This window comes from Carcharodon carcharias, chromosome 1 (assembly GCF_017639515.1).
Source record: "Carcharodon carcharias isolate sCarCar2 chromosome 1, sCarCar2.pri, whole genome shotgun sequence".
Classification (NCBI taxonomy): domain Eukaryota; kingdom Metazoa; phylum Chordata; class Chondrichthyes; order Lamniformes; family Lamnidae; genus Carcharodon; species Carcharodon carcharias.
In genome coordinates this window covers 201,054,341-201,066,518 of record NC_054467.1, presented here as the reverse complement: position 1 = coordinate 201,066,518, position 12,178 = coordinate 201,054,341, and the positions used below count along the sequence as shown (strand labels likewise).

The window sequence follows — 12,178 nt, the reverse complement described above, 5'->3', positions numbered from 1 at the left end:
ATAAAGACAAATTTAATATCAGCACATTGCCTGCATTAGTAATGCAGCAATGGCAACTTGCATATATATATAGTGCCTTTAACATAGTAAAACATCCGAAAACAAAATTGATGGCAAGTCACATGAGGAGGTATTAGAGCAGATGACTAAAAGCTTGTTCACAAGAGATAGATTTTAAGGAACATCTTAAACAAAGGAGAGAGCTAAAAAGAGGTCATGAGGTACAGGGAGGAGATTTCACAGCTTAGAGCCTGAAGCACGACACCAATGGCGGAACAATTAAGATCAGGGACACACAAGGGGCTAGAATTGGAGGAGTGGAGAGTTCAGATGTTTGCAGGGGTGAAGGAGGTTACACGGTTAGGGAGGAGTGAGGCTACCGAGAAATTTAAAAATAAGGATAAGAATTTTAAAAATGAGGCTCTGCCAAACTGGGAGGCAACATAGGTCAGCAAGGGAGGGGTAGAGGGCGAATGGGATTTTGTGCAAGCCAGGATAATCTCAAGATTATGGAGGTGGAAAATGGGAAGCCAACCAGCAGAATATGGCAATAGTCAAGTTGAGAAGTAACAAAGGCATGGATGAGGGTTTCAGCAGCAGTTGAAGGCAGGAGTGAAGTTGGGCAATGTAATGGAAGAATAAGTAGGCGACCTCGTTGATAGCACAGATATGTGGTCAGAAACTCATCTTAGGGTCAAACATACAAGGGCGTCAAGGGTTATGAGACACAGGCAGGAAAGTGAAGTTGCGGCCACGATCAGATCAACCATGCTCTTACTGAATGGCGGAGCAGACTCAAATGGTCAAATGGCTTACTCTTGCTCCTATATTTTTGATGTCCTCAATCCGTTCAAGGTTGCAAATAGTCTGATTCTGCTTCAAACAGTTGACAGGGGGAGGGATGAAGTTGATCTCTAGGGAACAGAGTTGGTGAAAGGGAACAAAGACAATGGATTTGGTCCTACTAATATTTATTTCAAGGAAATGTCTGTTCATCCGGTACTGGATGCCAAAGAAGCAATGTGACAAATTAGAGATTGTGGCACTTATAAAATAATTCATTAAAGAATAGGCACACAGACAGAAATAAAAAGACATAAAGACAAGGGATAAAGAGAAAAAGAAAAAATTTATAACAATAAGATTCTAACACACACTCTGAAATTATGCCTGTTGATGGCTAATTCTGAAATCCATTTCCAAACATGTCCAAAGTGGTCAGCTGTCAACCACCTTGGAGGTCAGCGCATTGTTTGTTTTTGATAATTATTGCCTACAGTCCCAGTAGTAACTCTACCACTTGCATCCTGAAATCATCCAATTGTCCTTTCACACAGTGCAGTATTTTATGCTCTGTCAGCTTCTGGGTTCACCAGAATATGGTCATCGGGTATTGATCTGCGATAAGTAAAATATTTTAGCTAAGTTACTGGAACGCGATTACTACAAGTTCAAAATATAGGAAACGTGGTGCCATGTATCAAAGCACAATTTCAGTAACATTAGCTGCAGCAAATATTTTATTATTGGGATTTTTAAAAATTCTTTCACGGGATACAGGCATCGCTGGCAAGGCCAATATTTGTTGCCCTTCTCTAATTATCCTTGAAATGAGTGGCTTACTAAGCCAAATAGGAGTCAACCACATTACTGTGAATCTGGAGTCAAATGTAGGCCAGGCCAGGTAAGGTTGGCAGTTTTCCTTCTCTAAAGGACATTAGTGAACCAAATAGGTTTTCACAACAATTGACCATCATTACATAGATTAGTTATTACTTGAAATTAAATTCCACCAGCTACCATGGTGGGATTTGAACCCATGTCCACCCATCATTAGCTTGAGCCTCAGGATTAACAGTCATGAACAGACACTAACAGCAGACATTATCACTATGTCACCATTTTCCCCCTGTTCATCTTTGTCTATCGCTGCTTCCCTGGTCTCCCTATGGCACACATCATTTCCAATTAAATACCTAGATGGGTTACTTGCTGCCAGACAGCTGCCAATTTTACTATGAGCAGCCATAGAAGCTTGGTTCAGCTGACACTCTCTTCAATTTGGCCTTTCTTGCTGTGCCAAAGTGTTTGTTGCAACTGAGCTCCAAGTCTCAGCTTGTGAGGTTCAGTTACAAACAACAAACTTGCCACTTCTTGAATAATATTGACTAAAATAACATCCTTTAGGACAATGCAGAGGTACACCACACTGAGTCATCAAGGATTGGGATTATTTGCCTCAAACCACCACCAACATCCCCCACCCCACCCCCACCTTGCTGCTGAATAGCTGAAAACAAAATTCCAACATGTGGCAGAAATCAAATGGGGAGGCCCCAATCAGCCATATTTACATTACTCCAAACATCTTTGTGAAGATTTGAATACAAATCAGCAGCTGATCCTCAACCAGAGGAAAGGGAGCAAGGTTATTGGGAAAAGGGTTGAAAAAATGTAGACACAAGGAGCTGGTAATAAATATTTGGCATCTACAGTTAACATTTTATGTTTGTAAAAAAGTTTGTTCAGGTGAGATAATGTGGCTTTAAAGTCTGTCATTATACATAGAAACAGAACATTTGCACTTATATGGTGCCTGTGTATAGCACCTTATCACATGAAAAGATTTATTTTGAAAGTGCGATCACTATTGTGAAGCAGAATGTATGAAAATTTTGAATCACTCTTTGATCACCAAAAAAAAAACTAAACTTGGCCTCACTTTATTTCAGGTCATGGGGTGGCAATCCTTTGAATAAAATGCTGCATAAGGAACTTAATTCAACAGGTAGAACCTTAGCTACATAAAGGCTCAATGAAAACAAATGTTTTGCGTTTAAGTCATTTACTTAGCGGTAAAAAACACAGGAATATAAAAACTTTCTGGGAAAATTCCACAAAGGATAGATTCAAGAGAAGGCATGCACTTCCTAAACTCTCAGAATGCCTCCTACTGGGGAAGAATGTTCAGTTGTAGCTAACGGAGTAATTCGCAATGCTTTTTAAGTTGTGTGCCCAAAACCACTATCCTGAACTGATATTGATCAGCAACGAAGCTCTGTGAAAAATTCATCTTTATTGCAGTCAAAAGTAGTAATCTGAATTTTTATAAAACCTGGCCCAACATTTCTTAATACACATACATATGCAAAATAAAACTTCATTTTCTAGAAACAAATCCAGTTGAGAAATCCTCAGGTCTGTCTGTGCTCTCCTAAAAGAACAAACTTTCTCCGAAATACAAATTCAGAGGAACGGCAGCTCTGAGATTGCATCCAATTAATTACTTACACGCCAAAGAAAAGTGCTACCAGAGTGATCATGGGGTCTTTCTACAAGACTCATTCCTGTTATCTTTGGATAGATGCATATAGCTTCTTGTTGTGTTTCTTGCAGACAAAGGATGTCACAGGTGTTTCTTGTGCAAGCGTTTCTTGGTCGCCAAAAGGCCCTCAACGTTGGCCGAGGTGACAGTCAATTTTGGTCCTAGATAAGGACCCAGGTTCTGACATTAATGCTTGCCTCCATATTGGTCTAGTTTTGGCCTTTTCCCTCTCCAGTACCAGTCTGAGAAATCTGGCTATCAGGAAGTTGAATGTAGTATTGTGGAAGGATTCATAGGCTCAGTAAAGTCTGACAAGGGCCACAACATTCAGGTCCTAGACTGTAACCCCCACACTGCTAGCTGATTGGTCAGCACATCTACAGTCAAAGACACACAAGTTGTCTAATGACCGAGAGGAACCCTTCCCATGAGGAGCCAGCAATGCTTGGTTTACTTAGCCGTACCTCAATCACCTCAAGACTGATGTCAGATACTGCATAGCCCCTTCGCAGAAGTGGGAAAGCGAAGGAATTGTTGATAACTACTTGGCACCTTCAGATGAATTCTGTTGACTGATTGCTGCAAAGCAGCAATCTAAATGAGAACGTCCCCTAGAATGCCCTCTACTACCAGAGCCATGCAGCCCTGGGGGTCTGCTCTTGAGCCAGAGCCTGTGTGAAAGGGAATGTGTAGCAATACGACAAGAAGAGGAGGCTCATGAAGAATTACCAGTGAATGAAGCAAGAGACAATGGGTGCTTGTAAACCGTTCAGCTGTGTAAAACTCCTATCTTTGGCAAATGTTCACACATACGCACCTTTCAGTAAAACCGACTGTTAAGTGCAGAACCCCATCTGACTTTTCCCTGCTCCACTAAGAGTCTAGACCTAGGGGGTCACAGTCTCAGAATAAGGGGTTAGCCATTTAGAACTGAGGTGAGGGGAAATTTCTTCATTCAAAACAGTTATGAAGCTTTGGAATTCTCTAGCCCAGAAAGCCAAGGATGCTCATTCACAGAGTATATTCAAGGCAGTGATCAATTGATTTTTGGACACCAAGGGATATGGGGATCGTGTGGGAAAATGCAATTGAGTAGAAGGTCTGCCATGATCATACTGAAAGCAGAGCAGGCTTGCAGGTCTGACTGCTCTAGCTCCTATTTCTTAAGTTCTTATGAAGAAGCAACAATGGCAATGACGCCACCTCTCTATTTCCATAGCTGAGATCATGTAACTCAGAACAGAGCAGAGATCAAACTGAGGACCTTCTTGATCTACACAGCTCACTACTATAACCAAAACTGTACTCCCTTAATATAAAGCAAAAGACAAAGTGGTAATTTTTGAATTCATGTTCATATTTTGCTTTCTCTGTCCATCATCTTTAGGTTTCAAAAGGAATGAAGCTTCTGGAGAGACTTCAGTTACAAAGATAGATTGACAAAGCTGGGGTTCTTCTCCTTAGAGAAGAGAAGACTGAGAGGAGATTTGATAGAGGTTTTTCAAAGTATGAGCGTTCTGGACAGAGTAAATAGGGAGAAACTGTCCCCACTGGCAGAGTGGTCGAGAGCCAGTGAACACTGATTTAAGGTGACTGACAAAGGAAGCAACTGCAACATAAGGAAAAACTTTTTTGTGCAGCATGTGGTTAGAAAGCACTGCCCGAGAATGTGGAGGAAGCAGAATTAATGAAGGCTTTCAAAAGGGAATTGCTTAAGCACCTGGAGAGAAAAACAATTGCCAGATGACAGAGAAAAGGCAAGGAAAGGATAGGCCAAACAACCACTTTTTGTGCTGTAGCAATTCTATGATTGTTTTATCTGTCATCTGAAGAACTATGCAACCATCTTACTCATTCTGTCATAATGGAAGACAGATCTATTGTATCCTTTCTATTTCAAAATAGAGAGAGGGAGAGATCAAATCAATGAAGAACATAATATATCTGATCAAAATTTTAGGTTTCAACCTCGTTTTCCATTTTCAATATGCAGCAGGAAGCACATGGGAATTGTGCCAAAATGAAACATCATTTGACCAAGAACTCTTTGTTCCTTCATACATAATCACTGCAAGGAACAGTTTAAAAGTATGAACATTGCAGCAACTTGCCCACCAGCAGAATGCAATCTTAACCCCTTAAATCACCGCAAAGAAGTCAATGCGGTCTGAACATTTTGAATAATATAATTAAGTATTCAAAGCGCAAAAAAAAAATCAGCTTACTTCTGTGAATCGGAACACAGGGTGAATCCCTTGCACTGATGTGACATTCAGGGGAAGTCCACTGAGGTTCCAAAGTTTCCGACTCAGGTCATCATATGACTGCACAACACTGATGGTCTTCTCCTCGGACCCTGCATGCTGAGACAAAGATATAATGTTGGTCATCTTGCTGAGGGTATCATGGGTTGAACGGAAATTATGACTTTTTTTTAAAAATATGGTGGCTGATTCTTACTCATTACTGACAACCTTCAGAAAATAAGGAGGGGGGAAAAATTAAGAGTATGAGAGAAAGCTAGCTAGTAACATAAAGGCGGATAGCAAGGATTTTTATAGACATTTAAATAAGGAAAGTTAACAAATTGAGCGTTGGTTCTACAGAAAGCGCGTCTGGGGAATTGATAATGAAAGTAGGGAGATGGCGGATGAACTAAGCAGGTATTTTGCTTTGGATTCACGATAGAGGACACAAGTAACATCCTGGAAATAGCTGTAAATCAGGAAATGGAAGGGAGGCAGGAAACTCGGGAAAATTACAACCACCAGGGAAGTGGTATTGAACAAATGGTTGGGGCTGCGGGCTGACAAATCCCTAGGTCCAGGTGGATTTCACCCTAAGGTCTTGAAAGAAATGGCTAGTGAAATAGTTGATGTGATTCGGGGAAGGTTCCATTAGATTGGAAAATAGCAAATATAACTCCTTTATTCAAAAAGGGAGGAAGACAGAAAGCTGGAAACTATAGGCCACTTAGCCTAACATCTGTCACAGGGAAAATGTTAGAAGCTATTATTAAAGATGTTATAGCACAGTTCATAGAAGCAGTCATATGTGCTGTGGATAAAGGGGAACCGGTGGATGTACTGTATTTAGAGTTCCAGAAGACATCTGATAAAGTGCCACATCAAAGGCTATTGCAGAAAATAAAAGCTCATGATGTAGGGGGTAACATATTGGCATGGAGAGAAGGTTGGTTAGCTAACAGAAAGCAGAGAGTAACCATAAATGGGAATTTTTCTCGTCCGCAGGATGTGACAAGTGGTTTGCCACATGGATCAGTGCTGGGGCCTCAACTTCATACAATTTAGATAAATGACTTGGATGAAGGAACCAAAGGAATAGTTGCTAAATTTGCTGATGACACAAAGATAAGTAGCAAAGTAAATTGTGAAGAGGATGCAAGGAGGCTACAAAGTGACAAAGATAGGTTAAGTGAGTGGGCAAAGATCTGACAAATGGAGTATAATGTGGGAAAATGTGAAATTGTTCATTTTGGCAGGAAGAATAAAAAAGCAGCTTATTATCTAAATTGTGAGAGATTGAAGAGATCTGAGATTCGGTGGGATCTGGGCGTCCTAGTGCATGTACCACAAAGGTTAGTATGCAGGTACAGCAGGTAATTAGGAAAGCTAATAAAATGTTATCATTTATTGTGAGGGGAATTGAATACAACAGTAGGGAGGTTATGCTTCAGTTGTACAAGACATTAGTGAGACCACATCTGGAGTACTGTATACAGTACTGGTTTCCTTATTTAAAGAAAGATGTAAACGCATTAGAAGCAGCTCAGAGAAGGTTTGCTCCACTAACACCAGGAATGGCGTGTTTTCTTATGAGGGAAGGTTGGACAGTTAGGCTTGTATCCAATGGAGTTTAGAAGAGAAATAGGTGATTTAACTGAAATCTTTACGATCCTGAGGGGTCTTGATAGGGTGGATGTGGAGAGGATGTTCCCACTTGTGGGGTAATCTAGAATTAGGGGTCACTGTTTAAAAATAAGGGGTCACTCATTTAAGACAGATGAGGAGAAATTTTTCCTCTCAGGGGGTTGAGAGTCTTTGGAACCCTTTACCTCAAAAGGCGGTGGAAGCAAAGTCTTTGAAATTTTTAAGGCAGAGCTAGATAGATCCTTGATTAATAAGGGGGTGAAAGGTTATCCATGATAGGCAGAAATGTGGGGTTGAGGTTACATTCAGATCAGCCATGATCTTATTGAATGGCAGAGCAGACTCAAGGAGCTGAGTGGCTTACTCCTGCTGCTAATTTGTATGTTCATAAAATCATCAGGTTTAATTACATAAGTAATACCTGGTTTCCTCAACACAAACAAAAAGATTGTAAGAGCTTTTACATGTATATAGGGCGGTGGGGAAGTGGTGGCATAGTGGTATTGTCACTGGACTAGTATTCTAGAGACTCTGGGTAATGTTCTGGGGATCAAGCAGATGGTGAAATTTGAATTCAATAAAAATCTGGAATTAAAATCCTTATGATGACCACAAAACCATTGTCGATTGTTGTAAAAACCCATCTGGTTCACTAATATCCTTTTGGGAAGAAAATATGCCGCCCTTACCTGGTCTGACTTACATGTGACTCCAGATCCACAGCAGTGTGGTTCACTCAAAAATGTCCACTGAATAAGGGCAATTCGGGATGGGCAATAAATGCTGGCCTCACCAGCGATGCCCACATTCCATGGATGAATAAAAAAAACAATAAATAAAAAGGAAGAGAGTAACTAAAGTAAACATTTGTCCTGTAGAAGCAGAGGCAGGATAAATTAGCATGGGGAATGAGGAAATGGCAGCAAATTGAACAAATATTTTGTGCTGGCTACACAGTAGAAGACACAAGTTATAGACCAGAAATAGAATTAACCTAGGGCTAAAAACAGCATGGAAGTTAAGGTAATTAATGTCAGCAGACAGAAAGTACTAGAGAAGCTTAAGGGACTAAAATCCAACAAATCCCCAGGACCTGATGGCCTAGATCTAGGGTACTGAGAGATAGCTGCAGAGATAGTGGACGGTCTAGCTGTGATTTTCCAAAATTCTCTAGATTCTGGAACAGGCCTAGCAGATTGGAAGAAGGCAAATATAACATTGCCTTTCAAGAAAAGAGGGAGAAAGAAAACAGAGAACTACAGGCCAGTTTGCCTGACATCAGTCATTGGGAAAGTACTGGAATCTATTATTAAGAAAGACTTAATACACTGAAGAACCATGGTACGATCAGATAAAGTTAACATGTTTTTATGAAAGGGAAATCAAATTTGACAAATTCATTGGAGTTTTTTGAGGATGTAACTGGTTGGGTAGATAAAGGGAAAACAATGGATGTAATATACTTGGATTTCCAAAAGGCATTTAATAAGGTGCCACACAAACATTTAATAGGCAAGATAAGGGCTCATGGAATGGAGAGAGGGGTGATATATTGATATATTCACATGGACAGAGCATTGGTTAACAGATAGGAAGCAGAGTAGAAAGGTAGATTTTGATCTCTCAAGAAATCAAGGAATACGGGAAGCAGGTGGTAAAGTGGATTTGAAACTGTCGATCAGCCACAATTGCACTTAATGGCAGAGCAGGCCTGACAGGCTGTAAGGTCTACTCCTACTCCTATTTCTCATGTTCATAAATTCAATACCAAGCTGCAGGTCAACTATACCATGTAATAATGAAACTCTCTTAAAACAGGCACTGGGACTGGCACATAACCTTAGTAAGAGAGCCATAAACAGTTCGAGTAGGCTTAGGTTATAATCTAGGATCTAAACCTGACAGTCTGCACTGGACACAATGAGATCCCATTTTCATTTTTCCACTAAGTCCGACCAGGGGTGTGCACAGGGTCTCCTTTATGCTGAGAGGTTTGTGTGTTGAATAGTATTTAATTGTGTGTCATACAGATACATAAAGAGTACTTTGTTAAGTCTGTCTTCTTTTATCCTCTACAAACTCTTTTGTTTCACAATTTTTTTTTTAGAGCTTATATAGACAGATCTGTTCATACGTTAAGGTTTTTTGGCACAGTTGTTCTTACACAGGAAAAAGTGCAACTTTAAAGGGTTAAAATCCCAATGCACACATAAACCACGAACAGCCACAGTTCCATTAAAATCACTGAAGATGTGATTGAAATAATTTTTCTCAGCAGCCATCACTGGGGCTCAGGGTTGCTTAAGCAGTCAATTTCAATGCCATTGCCAAGAACAGTGATTCCTATCAGCTCAGCACTGCCACCTGGAGGGATTTTCACTTACTGCAACTGTAATTTGAATTTCTCTCCAGTGCACGATCCAACAACAAATACTTATATAGACCTATAACATAAAAAAATGTCCCAAGGCACTTCACAGGAGCATCATAAAAAATATGGCACAAAGTTCAGATGACAAAAGGTTTGGTCAAAGAGAAGGGTTTTAAGAAGTGTCTTAAAGAAGGAAAGTGAGGTACAGAGGGAAAAAAAGCTTAGGGAGGAACCTTCAGAGTTTGGAGACTTGGCAACTGAAGGCATGGCCACCAATGGTGGAGCAATTAGAATTGGGAATTCACAAGAGGCCAGAATTAGAGAAGCACAGGTGTTTCGAAGGGTTGTGGGGCTGGAAGAGATAACAGAGATAGGGAGGGGCAAGGCCATGGAGGGATTTGAAAATAAGGATGAGAATTTTAAAATCGAGACATTACCTAAAAGGGAGCCAGTGAAGGTCAGCGAGCACAGGGGTGATGGGAGGTCAGGACTTTTTGCAAGTTAAGACACAGGCAGCAGAGTTTTAGATAACCTCAAGTTTCCAGTGGTTGGAATGTGGGAGACCAGCTAGGAGTGTACTGGAATAGACGAGCCCAGAGAAAGCAAAGGCATGGATGAGGCTGTCAGCAGCAACGAGCTGAAACTGGTGAAGTCAAGTGATGCCACAGGGGTGGAAATAAGCGGTCTTAGTGATAGCACGAATAGGAGGTTAAGAGCTCATCTCAGGATCAAATGTGCCAGGATGTGATGGGGTAAATGGCCTATTCCTGTTCCTGTGTTCCTTTGCGGCATCAAGGTCACATGACAGAAAATAAGCAGATACAAAACTTCTGGGCTTTACAGTCCACCTCTGATCACAGATGAATTATCTAATGTAATCTGCACACAGCTGTTACTTCCATATTATGGAAAGGATGAAGGATGTTGAGGTACTGCAGTGGGTACAATAAAGATCAATTAAAACTACACAAGGATCGAGATATTATCCCCATCAGTAAAGATTGAAAAGTTTTGGGCTCTTATCTAGGAGGAGGAAGGCTGAGAGGTGGCCTGGTAGAAATCTTTATGGTCATGAACGGGACTGATAGGTAGATGCAGAGACGTTTCCACTTGAGCTTTTCTCTTCCCGAAAACCTAGTGTACCAGCAGAACTCATGCAAGAAAACACTGCACAGCCATCATAATTCAAATAAATAATTCTCCCAGGCTGGAACTGCAGAAATAGCCAAATCAGTATACTTGGTTGGAAACTGTGTTTCAATCTAATCAATGTTAGTACACTCTAGTTACAGCCGTGCGCAGCACACTCTTAATTTAACACTGATTTTTGAGGAGGGGAAATATAGCAGTAGGAATAGTTGAGGTTTGTTGTCCATCTCTCTTTTTTCCTTCCTCTTGCTGTAATTGCAACAGCATCCTTATTTGTATTTTTCCCTGTATTACATTTGCTTCCATGAGTTTCCTAACTTGGTTTCATTTTGAGCTAGCCAGAAGAGACAACAGAATAGTTTGTTTTCCTGTTTTCTCAGATAGAAGAGATAAGACTAGGATACCAACACAGTGGATAATCGGAGCAGTTAATGACCTCGTTATACACCATGACCAGAGGATGATTGTGGGCAGAAGAATTTTAATCAGACATAAGAGAGGACAATACGCACAAAAATAATCAGGAACAAAGAAAAAGGATAAACTCGATACTATCAAATGGGAATGAGTTGCAGGAATCTGCTGGGAAATGAGGTGGGCCAAGTGTCTGTGGGGAATATTTGGGTAAGGGTGAGCATCATATCATAAGGTTCAGATTAGTAATGATATTATGGCAGGTGGCTGGTAAATGTCCAGCTGCCCAAATCCCAGGGCTAAACTTGAAGCAGCTGCCACAACTATTTGTAATTTGTACTTATTTCGAGATGCGGGCTTTGAATTCAGTAAAAAGGCCACCAAGTCTTATAGGTTTCTTACAAAACTAAATTAAACCTTTATTAATAGAAGAAATAATTTTAAGCACATACATAGATCTACAAATTACTACTATTATAACGTCTAAATCACCTAATTAATCTAAACCCCAGTAACACCTCCGTTAAGGCAACAGTGAGACACATAGATTTTAAAAGACCCAGGCAAAGTAACACCTGAACAGTCGAATTCAAAGTGAGTTTTTCTCCACTTCAATTCCTTGTAGACAGCAGCTTGAGGCTTAGATGTTGGAGGCTTTTCACACTTGTGGTATGCCTGTCCTTACACACAATCTTCGCTCCTTTATACATATCTTGCCCTTTGAATGTAAATTCCCATTGTTTCACTATGACTTTGGACTTGACCTTTCTCATAATAAAATCTATCATAGTACCAATTTTACTAGTAATCTTTGGGAAAAATAAACACAGTTTTGTCACTTCTGGCTAAGTGCAACATTTCACTCCCTCTTTTGAATTCAAGCTAGTCTGGTTTATTTAAAATGTAAATGTTCCCTTTACACCTTACATTCTAAAATTCCCCCATGTTTACCTACCAACATTTCAAAGCTAGCTTATCGTCAGATACATCAAAGCCTTCAGACCAGCTGTCTTTAATTCAATTAAATCC

At 40.3% G+C, this 12,178-nt stretch overlaps 1 protein-coding gene across 3 annotated transcripts in view; it reads right to left on the bottom strand.

Annotated features, from left to right (window-relative positions):
- nol6 (nucleolar protein 6 (RNA-associated)) overlaps positions 1-12,178 on the bottom strand; it is a 154,479-nt gene that overhangs the window by 60,552 nt on the left and 81,749 nt on the right. For all 3 annotated transcript variants that reach the window (XM_041188986.1, XM_041188995.1, XM_041188979.1), the window contains exon 16: positions 5,551-5,688. In XM_041188986.1, coding sequence (XP_041044920.1) covers positions 5,551-5,688 — 138 coding nt within the window. The remainder of the gene's footprint in view (positions 1-5,550; positions 5,689-12,178) is intronic.